The 15,156-nt window shown below is 45.8% G+C and overlaps 1 protein-coding gene across 1 annotated transcript in view; it reads right to left on the bottom strand.

Moving 5' to 3' along the window:
* Positions 1-15,156, bottom strand: part of LOC142251908 (uncharacterized) — a 106,979-nt gene that overhangs the window by 55,095 nt on the left and 36,728 nt on the right. The window contains exons 4-29 of the mRNA XM_075324958.1: positions 8,855-9,067; positions 8,620-8,763; positions 7,652-7,808; positions 7,534-7,561; positions 7,334-7,448; positions 7,160-7,252; positions 7,016-7,079; positions 6,833-6,931; positions 6,648-6,751; positions 6,427-6,565; positions 6,230-6,348; positions 5,752-5,901; positions 5,496-5,666; positions 5,110-5,416; positions 4,873-4,943; positions 4,700-4,787; positions 4,509-4,626; positions 2,961-3,084; positions 2,747-2,883; positions 2,411-2,666; positions 2,075-2,317; positions 1,813-1,989; positions 1,576-1,721; positions 1,409-1,499; positions 943-1,332; positions 731-857 (exon numbers count right to left, since the gene is read on the bottom strand). Coding sequence (XP_075181073.1) covers positions 731-857; positions 943-1,332; positions 1,409-1,499; positions 1,576-1,721; positions 1,813-1,989; positions 2,075-2,317; positions 2,411-2,666; positions 2,747-2,883; positions 2,961-3,084; positions 4,509-4,626; positions 4,700-4,787; positions 4,873-4,943; positions 5,110-5,416; positions 5,496-5,666; positions 5,752-5,901; positions 6,230-6,348; positions 6,427-6,565; positions 6,648-6,751; positions 6,833-6,931; positions 7,016-7,079; positions 7,160-7,252; positions 7,334-7,448; positions 7,534-7,561; positions 7,652-7,808; positions 8,620-8,763; positions 8,855-9,055 — 3,859 coding nt within the window. The 5' untranslated portion in view covers positions 9,056-9,067. The remainder of the gene's footprint in view (positions 1-730; positions 858-942; positions 1,333-1,408; positions 1,500-1,575; positions 1,722-1,812; positions 1,990-2,074; positions 2,318-2,410; positions 2,667-2,746; positions 2,884-2,960; positions 3,085-4,508; positions 4,627-4,699; positions 4,788-4,872; positions 4,944-5,109; positions 5,417-5,495; positions 5,667-5,751; positions 5,902-6,229; positions 6,349-6,426; positions 6,566-6,647; positions 6,752-6,832; positions 6,932-7,015; positions 7,080-7,159; positions 7,253-7,333; positions 7,449-7,533; positions 7,562-7,651; positions 7,809-8,619; positions 8,764-8,854; positions 9,068-15,156) is intronic.

Here is a 15,156-nt window from a genome sequence, read left to right as displayed (position 1 = left end):
ACAAAATCAGCAGACAGGAGCGTAGTCAGAAAATCAGGCAGAGGTCAAAACCGGAGATGGCAGCGAGGTACAAAAACGGCAGGCAGGGGTCAAAACACAAGGATCAATAGTCAGAACAGGAACCAGACACTAGCAGGAATACAAAACTATCTCTGGCAGTGGCCAGCAGACAAGTGGGGGAATAAGAAGGGTGTGGTATCTCCCCATTGGCTGTAGCTGAATGGTGGTAACTTCAGCTGGAAGACACACGCCACCTAGAGTCAGCCAGTGGTACTGCAGGTCCCTGGGAAACCAAGGTTAATGGATGAGTGGAGCCTGCACCCACCAGAGCCACTGGCACCGACTCCTCTCCTATCACCAGCACAGTCCACGGCTGGGATATGGCGGAGCCTGGTGACCGAAGCAGAAGTCGCAGGAACGGACTCTGGTGAGGACGTGACACTCTTAGACCATATCCAGTCTAAGCTGGCCATACATATTCAATTAATGTTGACTGAACCAGATACTGTCAGTTAGACCACTTGACCCCCTATCGACTATAGAGAAGGTCCTGTTTCCCCCCCCAACATCATTTGGATTGGAGAGTTGAATTTCAATAGGTGACACTTTTGTACCCAGGAGAGAGAAGCTGCTGCCATAGAGGTATCTCCATTCCTTGGAGCGTGAGAGGTGAGAAATAAGCAAGCCTTAGTGCTTAAGAATTAGTAGATTGGGTTTTCTAGATACACACCGTTTTCTGTCTGGAAACGAGCTCTTTGGGTTGTAAGGTCATTGATTATACGCTGGTGCTCGTCATCTTTAGTCTTAATTTCACTGAGCTGGTCCTCCAGAACGCGGCTCACCTTTTCAAGGTTGGCCTAAAAAAAGATAAACAGTAATATAACTGAACTGTATCATTTTTTAGAGACCAATATTTAATATTTTGCACAGCACTTCTCCAACCTTTGATTTTGAGACGTTCTCCAAGTTGCTGGCAAGGTCGTCAATCTCCATCTTCAGCTCGCTTTTCTCCTTCTCCAACTTCTGTTTGACTCTTTGGAGATTATCAATCTGTTCTCCCAGTTCGGCGACGCTGTCGGCATGCTTCTTGCGCAGGGCGGCAGAGGTGGCTTCATGCTGGAGTGTGGACTCTTCCAAGTCGCGTCTCATTTTCTGGAACTCTGCCTCGCGTTTCTTGTTCAGCTCGACCTGAGCTGAGGTTGCACCTCCAGCTTCTTCAAGCCTTTCACTGATCTCCTCAAGTTCTCGAGAGAGATCAGACCTTTGCTTCTCAACCTTTGCGCGAGCAGCACGCTCAGCTTCGATCTCCTCCTCCAGTTCTTCAATACGTGCCTAGTATGAAAGGATGGATTATTTTACCTGTTTACCTGGAGCTGTATGATCTTACCGCCTCATTATATCACGATACCTGCAGCTCCTTGATCTTCTTCTGCAGCTGAGACCCAAGGGACTGCTCATCTTCAATCTTTCCTTGAAGTTGGCTTAGTTCAAAGTCCTTCCTGTATTTAAAAGCAGCACAATTACACATGATAAAGATAGGACACCTTCATTGTAACTATGCAGAAGAACACTAACTTCTTTATTTTTTCTTCAGCTTGTTGTTTCTCATTCTCTAGATCCATGATTGATTCTTGAGCCAACTTCAGATCGCCTTCAAGCTTCCTCTTGGCTCTCTCGAGATCAAGACGAAGTTTCTTCTCTTGTTCCAATGAGCCTTCAAGCTATTTTTTTTTAATAAATTACGGGAGATATGGTAAGAAATGAGTACACATTCCTCAGTGGAAACGTTCAGATGCCACGATATGGACTCACATCATCCACTTGCTGTTCCAGCTTGGTTTTAGCCTTGGTCAGAGAGCTGACTTTGTCCTCCTCAGCCTGCAGGTCATCGAGTGTTTGTTGGTGAGCCTCCTGGAGCGCCTTCTTCTCTTTGGAGATCTTGGCAACGATCTCATCCAATGCAGCCATTTCCTCGGTAAGATTTTTGACCTAAACGGATGAGATTTGGTAAAGTCGAAGCTTCTAATAAAGATGTATATTCATCGAGCAGCTCAATCGCTGTAACGTTTCTTACCTTGTTTTCCGTGGCATGCTTTTCCTTCTCCACTTTGGCCAAGGTCAACTCCAAGTCATCAATATCTTTCTTCAGTTCTGAGCTCTCGTCTTCCAGTTTCCTCTTCTTGGCGGTCAGTTCGGCATTGCTTTCCTCCTCATCTTCAAGCCTTTCCGTGATTTCTTTAATTTTGGCTTCTAGTTGGATTTTGCTCTTAATGAGACCTTCGCACCTTTCTTCTGCGTCATTCAAGCTTTCTCCTTCCTATTAAAATGAAAGGGCTTTTTTTAAATACTGAAATATGAAAGCATTATTTTCTGTAAAAGTAAAGGACAAAATAAAAAAATCTCTTCTTACGGATTGCACTTGCAGCAACAAGTCATTCTTTTCTTGCAGCAGAACGACCATTTTCTCCTCCAGTTCTTTTCTTCTTGATTCGGTTTTAGCCAGGGTTTCTTTGGTCTTCTCAAACTCTTCCTTCATGTTGGCCATCTCCTTTTCGGTCTCGGCACTCTTCAGGAGAGGTTTGATCTTGAAGTACAGCTTCATCCATGGCCAGTGCTTAACATTCATGAATGACCTGACATTGTACTGGATCACAAAGATTGCATCCCTAAGGAGGGGAAAAAAAGGCAAAACGTTCAGTGTAAGCACCCCGTAAGTTTCATTCCCAGTATATAATATTGTTAATACCTCCTTTCTACCATCTTCTTGAACTCCACTCTCATCAAGAACCCTCTACAACGAGCTTGGGTGCGGGTGATGAGTTGTGCCAATTTATCATCTCTCATCTCTTCCAGAACACCCAAAAGACCAGCTTTGAAGAATACCTGTGAAGTGCCACAATCTTCAAGTTGATGTCTTGGTTTATTTATTGGACACTTCTCTTACGGTTGCAGACACCTACCTTTGTGTGTCCAAATCTGTACTGCGTGTGATCGATATCGATGGAGCCCAGGAGCTTCTCTGACGCCTTTTTGCTGTCAATAAACTCCCCCCCTGGGATTGCGCTGGCATTTAGTATCTTGTAGCTGGAATGAAAGTAGTTAAATTATGTGATAATATGTCTGTAATATACAGTGTGTCCACCCATATCCTGTCCACCACCATTAACTTGAGAACGGTGGCAGCTATAGGCATAGAAGTGGTGTCTAGGTATAGTAAAGTAGCCATGTGCTACGCAATGAAACCACCTATAGCGCCACCTGGTGGAAAACAACGGAGTTAGCAATTTTATTTAAAAAACGGAACGAGATAGAGAAAAAAAGTGAATTACAAAGTTGTAGGGCCTCATCAATTCAATACGAATCCACACCTTGCACAGAAATGCTATAATATGAAACCCATGACCCTGCTGGTCACGCATATTACGCTCATGTAACTTTGATGATCAAAGTGTCCCCCGTCAGCTGCAATGCACATCTGGCCTCTGCACAGCATACTGTATCTTGCTGCACGCTGTGCAATATGGGAGGTGACACGTTTGCACAAGCATCTGTGATACATGGTTGTAGGTCCTGCAATGTTGGTGGAGGGGTCGCATACTTGTAGGAAGGTCTCCATGAGGTATCGCGTCACGTCCGCAGCCTTGTGAGGTTTACACCTTCTAATCATAGCATTTCTGTATGCAAGGTGTGGATTCCTATTGAATTGCTGATGCCTACAACTTTGTAATTCACTTTTTTTCTCTATCTCGTTCTGTTTTCAAGATGAAAATGCTTTCTCCTTTGTTTTCCACCAGGTGGCGCTACATACAGAAATGCTATGATTAGAACGTGGAAAACTCACAAGGCTGCGGACGTGAAGCGATACCTCATGGAGACCTTCCTACAAGTCATTGGGTATGGTGGCTGTGTGGAGTGGCCTCCGCTCACCTGACCTGACCCCATTGGACTTCTTTCTGTGAGGTCACATCAAACAGCAGGTGTATGCGACCCCTCCACCAACATTGCAGGACCTACGACAACGTATCACAGATGCTTGTGCAAACGTGTCACCTACCATATGGCACAACGTGCAGCAAGATACAGTATGCTGTGCAGAGGCCAGATGTGCATTGCAGCTGACGGGGGCCACTGTGACCATCAAAGTTACATGAGCGCCATATGCGTGAACCAGCATTCAATGTTTTGGGGGGGGTCATGGGTTTCATATCATAGCATTTCTGTATGCAAGGTGTCGATTCGTATTGAATTGATGATGCCCTACAACTTTGTAATTGACTTTTTTTCTTTATCTCGTTCCGTTTTCAAGATAAAAATGCCAACTCCGTTATTTTCCACCAGGTGGCGCTATAGATGGTTTCATTGCATAGTGCATGGCTACTTTACTATACCTAGACACCACTTCTATGCCTATAGCTGCCGCCGTTCTCACTTAATGGCAGTGGACAGGAGATGGGTGGACACACTGTATAACATCTACTACAGCTAGTCTATTATATTCATCACCTTACCGCTGCTTGAAGTCACCGTAGAGGATTCTGCTGGGGAATCCCTTTCTGCAGATCCTGATCCCCTCCAGCACACCGTTACATCTCAGCTGGTGGATGATCAGATGATTCTCCATGATACCTGGATGAAGACAGTATAATTTACTGAAAAATGGTCATCTTTTTTTTCTGATAGATCTTGGTAGCGATCTTACCTGGTGTCTTGGTCTCATTGGGAATTAGACAACGCACAAAGTGAGGGTGAGTGCTCCTCAGGTTAGTCATCAGCTTGTTCAGATTTTCCTATGGAATAAGAACATTAAGACGTTACTACACTCTGCACGTTTCGACATGATAGGAAAACATCTTGGGTTGTGGACGGACTCACTCTGAAGAGAGCAGAGACAGTCTGGAAAGATGAACCCTTCTTTTTCTTTCCACCTTTTCCACCAGAATCTGCTGCTCAAAAGAGAAAAATGTGCAAGTTATTAAACACTCGTTCACATTGCATTTCTAAAATACCTAAAAATCGGATTTGGGATGAAGCACAGACCACTTGTGGAATGTGCCCAATTGTTTAGATGGGTGCAGAAAAATAATGGTTCCATTTTCAGCAAACGCTTACCATCAGCTCCGGCGTAGCTGGAATATAGGAAGGCCAAGAGTTTCACCGGAGACTTTTGGTAGAGGCCGACGACAGTCTCGTTCAGCGGGTCCTTGTTCTTGTCCAACCAGCCAGTGATGTTGTAATCCACCGTACCGGCATAATGCACCAAGGAGAAGTGAGCTTCAGCCTTTCCTTTAGCAGGCTTGGGCTTCTCAAAGTTCTTGCACTTGCCAAGATGCTGGTCATAAAGCTTGTTCTTGAAGGATGTGTCAGTAGCTTTGGGGAACATGCACTCTTCCTCCAGGATTGAGAAGATACCCATGGGCTATATGCATAAAATGATGGTTATTAAGCTCAGATTTCTTATATGTTTTCAACAATGAATAGGTGGAGCTGGTACCAACCTTCTCAATGAGCTCAATGCAGGCAGCCAGATCCATACCGAAGTCAATGAATTCCCAGTCAATGCCTTCCTTCTTGTACTCTTCTTGTTCCAGGACAAACATGTGATGGTTGAAGAACTGCTGCAGTTTCTCATTGGTGAAGTTAATGCAGAGCTGCTCCAGACTGTTGTACTGGAAAAGATCGTATGGATGAACGTTTAGACACTGGTGTATAGTGGGAAACAGAATCTGTCGCCTGTATCATAATTCTTCTCACATCAAAGATCTCAAATCCAGCGATATCCAGCACACCGATGAAGTACTGTCTCGGAAGTTTAGTGTCCAGCTGCTGGTTGATACGAGCGACCATCCAGAAGAAAAGCTTCTCGTAAACTGACTTAGTCAGGGCACCGATGGCATTGTAAACCTAAGGGGGAAAAAAACCATCAAATTCTCTTCTGAGATATGTCATCACATTTGTCCCAGAAAATTAGTGATGAGCGAGCACTACCATGCTCAGGTGCTTGGCACTCGAAACGAGGAGGTCGGACGATGCGACGGGCTCAACTTGTGTACCAAGTATAATGAAAGTCAAAGGGGAACTCAGTAAGATCTTAACGATTAAGTTTCCCATTGAATTCCATTGTGCTTGGTACTGGAATCGAGCCCGTTACAGCATCCGACCTGCTCGTTTCGAGCACCTGAGCTCGGTAGTGCTCGCTCATAACAAGCACAGATCTAATATTGATTGTTACCTGTTGAACTGTTTGTCCTTTGGTGACATATTCATTTCCGACTTTGACTCTTGGGTAGCACAAAGCCTTCAGAAGATCAGCAGAGTTCAGACCCATCAGATAGCCAATTTTATCAGCAACTGAGGAGGCAGGAATGATCATTTATAGTGGCTGTATCTAACAGTATAAAGAAGCCACGTATATCATTATTTACTTACCTTCTGTGCCATCGGGTTCAGCTTGTTCCTCTCTTTGCTTTTGCTTGAATTTCATGTTACCGTGGTGCATGACTGCGCCGGTCATCTTGTAGATGCCGTTCTTTTCATCGGGTATGAAGCCCAAGATATCGATGGCGCTCTGCGATATATACATCATGTATCATTATACTCACAAACTTTAAGATTGCAGCACTAGGAAGGTTCTTAGGAAAATGTCTTACGTCTGTGGCCATAAACTCCTCTACGTCATCAATGCTCTTCACGGCAATTTCACCTTGGCTGATGAAGGGATAGTCGTACGGGTTTGTGGTGATTAGAAGCATTTCTAGGAAGAAGTGGTGCTCGATATAAATCCACAAGTCATCGTCAACCTCAAGTTTGTACAAAAGAATCTAAAATAACTCACCAACAATCTCCGGCCTCTTGTTCGTCTGGATCTGGTAGAAGATGTGGTAGCTCCTTTCTGCCGAAAGCTGGAAGGTTACTCTGGACTTCTCCAGCAGGTCTGTAGATGAGCGATATTACAGGTCAATGATGGTAAGAAGACAAGCACTAGATGACTAAAATAAGTCTTTAATTGAAGACTTACAAGCCTCAATATCGGCGGAGGAGAGTTTTCCTGTGGTTCCGAAATGGATTCTGATGAATTTACCCTACGGATTGGGTAGATGTGGAACGTCAGTGAAGGACTTCCTTATAAAATGAGCATATGTAAAACAGTTTTGCTACTTACAAAACGAGAGGAGTTGTCATTTCTCACGGTTTTGGCATTGCCAAAGGCTTCCAGCAGAGGGTTGGCCTGGATGATTTGATCTTCCAGTGTCCCCTAAGATATGACGTATTCACACGTTAGGCCATATATAGGAATCTGTATCGTTATTCATCTTGGTCATTGTCTAACGTTTACCTGCAGCTTGTTACTTGACTCCTTCTTCTTTGAATCCCCCCCAACAGCTGCAATTGTTGCAAAGTATTGGATGACACGCTTGGTGTTCACAGTCTTCCCGGCACCGGATTCTCCACTGAGTACAAGAACGATATATCAGTAAAACATTGCAATAAAGTATAAGAACATCTACGCCGGAATCAGCTCCATCTTGTACTTACGTAATCAGGATTGACTGGTTTTCACGATCTGGAATTCGAAAAGAAAGAAAAATCTAAGTCATCAGTTCAGATAAAACTCTGGAAAGTCGAATAACGTAACGTAAATAGTAAGAATGACCTGTCAACATGAACTGATAGGCGTTATCAGAGATGGAGAAGATGTGTGGTGGGGCCTCCTGACGCTTCTTTCCTCTGTAGCCGTTGACCACTTCAGGGTTGTACACCGGCAGCCACTTGTAGGGGTTGACGGTGACGCAGAAGAGGCCGGAGTAGGTCTGGAATAAGGAACATTGTCACCATCGTGCCACAGATTACATTCTGCAAACATGGTTTGTGTCTTTCATCCCCATCTCCTCTCTTAGCTCAGTTTTTACCCGGTTTTTAGCTATCTCCCTTTCCTGTCCATACGGATAGATATTTAATGGACCCTCTGTTGGGGTAAGGCCTGGGCTGTAGGCCGTTTGTCCAGATGTAATAAGATAATCTGCGTGTGTGTATATCATGGGTCCCCAATTCCAGTCCTCAAGGGCCGCCAACAGTGCATGTTTTCAGGATTTCCTTAGTATTGCACATGTGATAATTTAATCACCTGCACAGTTGATGATTCCAACACCCATGCAATGCTAAGGAAATCCTGAAAACATGCACTGTTGGCGGCCCTCGAGGACTGGAGTTGGGGAACCCTGGTGTATATAATTAAAGCATAGATGTCGTTGTATAATTATCTGTATCTGTACGACAATCGCATAGACACCATAATATGATTTTAAGATGTGCGCTCAGGAATGTGTTAACCAAGATGAACAAACCAATATGTACAATGAACAAAGGAGTATTCATAACACACTGATTGTATTCATAACATGTTGGTTCTCACCAGCTGGGATGTGAAGCTTGGGCCTTATCTCTTACTCCTTTTGCTCAAACAGTGAATACGTCTTAGCGTGATCATTGTTGTCTGATTCATTTATATCTGCGCAGATCGATTTGAAATCCATCTCTGTGACCCTGAGAGACTCCATTTGTGGTTTCCCCAAAATTCCCAACCTTGACACCTCTAGTTTGCCATTCGCTGCAGATACTTACATAGATCATCCAGGCTGCGTAACGCTCTTTGAGGTTATACAGCACAGACGCCTCGTTCAGGTGAGTCAACATGGCCATGTCCTCAATTTTATCGAACTTGGGAGGATTCTGAGGATTAACAAGCTCTTCCTTAACTGTTACAGTCTGTAAGAAGAAGAAAAACAGCCATCATTGAACAGGCCGGCATTACCATACTGCTGGTAAACAGACTCACGCTGATTTTCCTGTCACTTACTCTTCCATCATCGGTGTTCACGGTGACTTTACCACCTTCACGTGCAGTAATGAGGCCCTTCACGTACAGCTCCTTGTCATCGTGAACGAAGCATGAATTCTTGGCATCAAACGGCTTATTCTGCGCTTCTAACCTTTCTTTTTCACTTTTCCGCAGAAAGGAAGCGGCCTCCCCAAAAACCGCCATTTCCGCGTCACCCATGGTTGTGTGTTACTGAAAAACAAAAGGAATGGATGAGAACTCTGAATGATCGTTCCAAGTGTAGGTGCACAGTGCCCCCAAATATTCTCGTTTTCCGTTTATCGCCACCCTTTTCTAGCTCTATACAACCAGAACTGTCAATCAAGGAAGGTGGGGTGGAGATGGAGGGAAAACAAGTTGGTGGGAAGGTGCACTTAAATGTTTGGTCACACCATGGTACAGCGATCACCTGAACTCTGTGCCGGCAGACCTCCTCTAACTAGGACAGAGTATGACTAGATCCCACTTTCCTAGATTTCATTGTACAAACTAAGGTGTCTGTTTAGTCTTAGCTATCCGTTACCCTCTTCCTGAGCCCGCACCATAACCTTGAGATGCTGGCTGTGATACATAGCCAGCATCTTCCTGAAACGGCAGCAATCGGAGCCAGCTCTGATCGCTGCTGTCTAATCATGTAAATGCTTCTGTCAATCACTGACAGCAGCATTTAAATAGCACAAATGTGTGTTCACCGGCTCCTGATGGGTTTACTGTGGGGGTTGGGAATCTGGTGAAGGCCTCCAGAACGTCATTATAAGTACCTACTGTAGTTTATAGCAATTAAAGGACCAGTTCAGCGTTTTTTGGTATTTAATTTTACCCCAACGTGGTGCTTCTACTCTAAGTTCCCTGAGCCTAGTCTTATAAGCTGCCGTTTTCACCTTCTATCACTGCCGCTCCCCAGCAGTTTGTGACCTGCCAGATTTTGCAGTGTTTGCTGGAGGTCATTTTCAATACAAGTCTATGAGAGCCCCAGTCTCGCTCTCATAGAGTTGCATTGAGCACTTGTGACCTCCAGCAGTCAAAAGTTGTGGTCACAAGATGGCGTCATGGGACCTTCTATTGCCGCCACTCCCCAGCAGTTTGTGACCTGCCAGATTTTGCAATATTTGCTGGAGGTCCCTTTTCGATATAAGTCTAGGAGAGCCTCATCCTTGCTCTCATAGACTTGTATTGAGCGCTTGTGACCTCCGGCAGTCAGAAATTGTGATCACAAGATGGCGTCATGGGACCTTCTATCGCCGCCGCTCCCCAGCAGTTTGTAACCTGCCAGATCTTTGCAGTGTTTTCTGCAGGTCATTTTTCAATACAAGTCTATGAGAGCCTCATCCGTGCTCTCATAGACTTGCATTGAGCACTTGTGACCTCCAGCAGTCAGAAGTTTTGGTCACAAGATGGTGTTATGGGACTGGAGCGGTGCCATGAAAAGGTGGCGATGTCGGCAGGGGAGTATGAAGGAGTTCATCAAAATATTGCTGCACCCACGAGTGAGGTTCTTAGTGTGCAGAGTAATTAATGATTCCTATGTCTTCCTATATATTTGTATTGTCTCTCCAGTAAAGGAGACAAACTCTAGCACAGCGCCACCTATTGGAAGTAGCGATCCTAAAAGTCACAAGTGGATTTTTGACAATCCTTTGCAATATGACTCAGGATATATAAGCCAGATCAGAATCCCAATTTGCAGACACGGTGTTTCGGGGTGCTTGCCCCTCGTCAGTGCAAAGTATGGGGGTGTCTGATCTGGCTCATGAGAAAGCTATGTGGGGACCACGGGGGAACACTATTCTCCTTAAGGAGACTTTGCAAGCCAGTCTGGCTGCCAGGTAAGGGGACTTATAGCTGCAATGCCCCTAAAATTCCACGGGGGAACACTATTCTCCTTAAGGAGACTTTGCAAGCCAGTCTGGCTGCCAGGTAAGGGGACTTATAGCTGCAATGCCCCTCTGGGAAATATTCAAATTGTCTCTCCAGTAAAGGAGACAAACTCTAGCACAGCGCCACCTATTGGAAGTAGCGATCCTAAAAGTCACAAGTGGATTTTTGACAATCCTTTGCAATATGACTCAGGATATATAAGCCAGATCAGAATCCCAATTTGCAGACACGGTGTTTCGGGGTGCTTGCCCCTCGTCAGTGCAAAGTATGGGGGTGTCTGATCTGGCTCATGAGAAAGCTATGTGGGGACCACGGGGGAACACTATTCTCCTTAAGGAGACTTTGCAAGCCAGTCTGGCTGCCAGGTAAGGGGACTTATAGCTGCAATGCCCCTAAAATTCCACGGGGGAACACTATTCTCCTTAAGGAGACTTTGCAAGCCAGTCTGGCTGCCAGGTAAGGGGACTTATAGCTGCAATGCCCCTCTGGGAAATATTCAAATTGTCTCTCCAGTAAAGGAGACAAACTCTAGCACAGCGCCACCTATTGGAAGTAGCGATCCTAAAAGTCACAAGTGGATTTTTGACAATCCTTTGCAATATGACTCAGGATATATAAGCCAGATCAGAATCCCAATTTGCAGACACGGTGTTTCGGGGTGCTTGCCCCTCGTCAGTGCAAAGTATGGGGGTGTCTGATCTGGCTCATGAGAAAGCTATGTGGGGACCACGGGGGAACACTATTCTCCTTAAGGAGACTTTGCAAGCCAGTCTGGCTGCCAGGTAAGGGGACTTATAGCTGCAATGCCCCTAAAATTCCACGGGGGAACACTATTCTCCTTAAGGAGACTTTGCAAGCCAGTCTGGCTGCCAGGTAAGGGGACTTATAGCTGCAATGCCCCTCTGGGAAATATTCAAATTGTCTCTCCAGTAAAGGAGACAAACTCTAGCACAGCGCCACCTATTGGAAGTAGCGATCCTAAAAGTCACAAGTGGATTTTTGACAATCCTTTGCAATATGACTCAGGATATATAAGCCAGATCAGAATCCCAATTTGCAGACACGGTGTTTCGGGGTGCTTGCCCCTCGTCAGTGCAAAGTATGGGGGTGTCTGATCTGGCTCATGAGAAAGCTATGTGGGGACCACGGGGGAACACTATTCTCCTTAAGGAGACTTTGCAAGCCAGTCTGGCTGCCAGGTAAGGGGACTTATAGCTGCAATGCCCCTAAAATTCCACGGGGGAACACTATTCTCCTTAAGGAGACTTTGCAAGCCAGTCTGGCTGCCAGGTAAGGGGACTTATAGCTGCAATGCCCCTCTGGGAAATATTCAAATTGTCTCTCCAGTAAAGGAGACAAACTCTAGCACAGCGCCACCTATTGGAAGTAGCGATCCTAAAAGTCACAAGTGGATTTTTGACAATCCTTTGCAATATGACTCAGGATATATAAGCCAGATCAGAATCCCAATTTGCAGACACGGTGTTTCGGGGTGCTTGCCCCTCGTCAGTGCAAAGTATGGGGGTGTCTGATCTGGCTCATGAGAAAGCTATGTGGGGACCACGGGGGAACACTATTCTCCTTAAGGAGACTTTGCAAGCCAGTCTGGCTGCCAGGTAAGGGGACTTATAGCTGCAATGCCCCTAAAATTCCACGGGGGAACACTATTCTCCTTAAGGAGACTTTGCAAGCCAGTCTGGCTGCCAGGTAAGGGGACTTATAGCTGCAATGCCCCTCTGGGAAATATTCAAATTGTCTCTCCAGTAAAGGAGACAAACTCTAGCACAGCGCCACCTATTGGAAGTAGCGATCCTAAAAGTCACAAGTGGATTTTTGACAATCCTTTGCAATATGACTCAGGATATATAAGCCAGATCAGAATCCCAATTTGCAGACACGGTGTTTCGGGGTGCTTGCCCCTCGTCAGTGCAAAGTATGGGGGTGTCTGATCTGGCTCATGAGAAAGCTATGTGGGGACCACGGGGGAACACTATTCTCCTTAAGGAGACTTTGCAAGCCAGTCTGGCTGCCAGGTAAGGGGACTTATAGCTGCAATGCCCCTAAAATTCCACGGGGGAACACTATTCTCCTTAAGGAGACTTTGCAAGCCAGTCTGGCTGCCAGGTAAGGGGACTTATAGCTGCAATGCCCCTCTGGGAAATATTCAAATTGTCTCTCCAGTAAAGGAGACAAACTCTAGCACAGCGCCACCTATTGGAAGTAGCGATCCTAAAAGTCACAAGTGGATTTTTGACAATCCTTTGCAATATGACTCAGGATATATAAGCCAGATCAGAATCCCAATTTGCAGACACGGTGTTTCGGGGTGCTTGCCCCTCGTCAGTGCAAAGTATGGGGGTGTCTGATCTGGCTCATGAGAAAGCTATGTGGGGACCACGGGGGAACACTATTCTCCTTAAGGAGACTTTGCAAGCCAGTCTGGCTGCCAGGTAAGGGGACTTATAGCTGCAATGCCCCTAAAATTCCACGGGGGAACACTATTCTCCTTAAGGAGACTTTGCAAGCCAGTCTGGCTGCCAGGTAAGGGGACTTATAGCTGCAATGCCCCTCTGGGAAATATTCAAATTGTCTCTCCAGTAAAGGAGACAAACTCTAGCACAGCGCCACCTATTGGAAGTAGCGATCCTAAAAGTCACAAGTGGATTTTTGACAATCCTTTGCAATATGACTCAGGATATATAAGCCAGATCAGAATCCCAATTTGCAGACACGGTGTTTCGGGGTGCTTGCCCCTCGTCAGTGCAAAGTATGGGGGTGTCTGATCTGGCTCATGAGAAAGCTATGTGGGGACCACGGGGGAACACTATTCTCCTTAAGGAGACTTTGCAAGCCAGTCTGGCTGCCAGGTAAGGGGACTTATAGCTGCAATGCCCCTAAAATTCCACGGGGGAACACTATTCTCCTTAAGGAGACTTTGCAAGCCAGTCTGGCTGCCAGGTAAGGGGACTTATAGCTGCAATGCCCCTCTGGGAAATATTCAAATTGTCTCTCCAGTAAAGGAGACAAACTCTAGCACAGCGCCACCTATTGGAAGTAGCGATCCTAAAAGTCACAAGTGGATTTTTGACAATCCTTTGCAATATGACTCAGGATATATAAGCCAGATCAGAATCCCAATTTGCAGACACGGTGTTTCGGGGTGCTTGCCCCTCGTCAGTGCAAAGTATGGGGGTGTCTGATCTGGCTCATGAGAAAGCTATGTGGGGACCACGGGGGAACACTATTCTCCTTAAGGAGACTTTGCAAGCCAGTCTGGCTGCCAGGTAAGGGGACTTATAGCTGCAATGCCCCTAAAATTCCACGGGGGAACACTATTCTCCTTAAGGAGACTTTGCAAGCCAGTCTGGCTGCCAGGTAAGGGGACTTATAGCTGCAATGCCCCTCTGGGAAATATTCAAATTGTCTCTCCAGTAAAGGAGACAAACTCTAGCACAGCGCCACCTATTGGAAGTAGCGATCCTAAAAGTCACAAGTGGATTTTTGACAATCCTTTGCAATATGACTCAGGATATATAAGCCAGATCAGAATCCCAATTTGCAGACACGGTGTTTCGGGGTGCTTGCCCCTCGTCAGTGCAAAGTATGGGGGTGTCTGATCTGGCTCATGAGAAAGCTATGTGGGGACCACGGGGGAACACTATTCTCCTTAAGGAGACTTTGCAAGCCAGTCTGGCTGCCAGGTAAGGGGACTTATAGCTGCAATGCCCCTAAAATTCCACGGGGGAACACTATTCTCCTTAAGGAGACTTTGCAAGCCAGTCTGGCTGCCAGGTAAGGGGACTTATAGCTGCAATGCCCCTCTGGGAAATATTCAAATTGTCTCTCCAGTAAAGGAGACAAACTCTAGCACAGCGCCACCTATTGGAAGTAGCGATCCTAAAAGTCACAAGTGGATTTTTGACAATCCTTTGCAATATGACTCAGGATATATAAGCCAGATCAGAATCCCAATTTGCAGACACGGTGTTTCGGGGTGCTTGCCCCTCGTCAGTGCAAAGTATGGGGGTGTCTGATCTGGCTCATGAGAAAGCTATGTGGGGACCACGGGGGAACACTATTCTCCTTAAGGAGACTTTGCAAGCCAGTCTGGCTGCCAGGTAAGGGGACTTATAGCTGCAATGCCCCTAAAATTCCACGGGGGAACACTATTCTCCTTAAGGAGACTTTGCAAGCCAGTCTGGCTGCCAGGTAAGGGGACTTATAGCTGCAATGCCCCTCTGGGAAATATTCAAATTGTCTCTCCAGTAAAGGAGACAAACTCTAGCACAGCGCCACCTATTGGAAGTAGCGATCCTAAAAGTCACAAGTGGATTTTTGACAATCCTTTGCAATATGACTCAGGATATATAAGCCAGATCAGAATCCCAATTTGCAGACACGGT

The sequence above is a fragment of the Anomaloglossus baeobatrachus genome, chromosome 9, assembly GCF_048569485.1.
Source record: "Anomaloglossus baeobatrachus isolate aAnoBae1 chromosome 9, aAnoBae1.hap1, whole genome shotgun sequence".
Classification (NCBI taxonomy): Eukaryota; Metazoa; Chordata; class Amphibia; order Anura; family Aromobatidae; genus Anomaloglossus; species Anomaloglossus baeobatrachus.
Note: the sequence above shows the minus strand (reverse complement) of the source record. Positions and strands in the feature narration are given on the sequence as shown.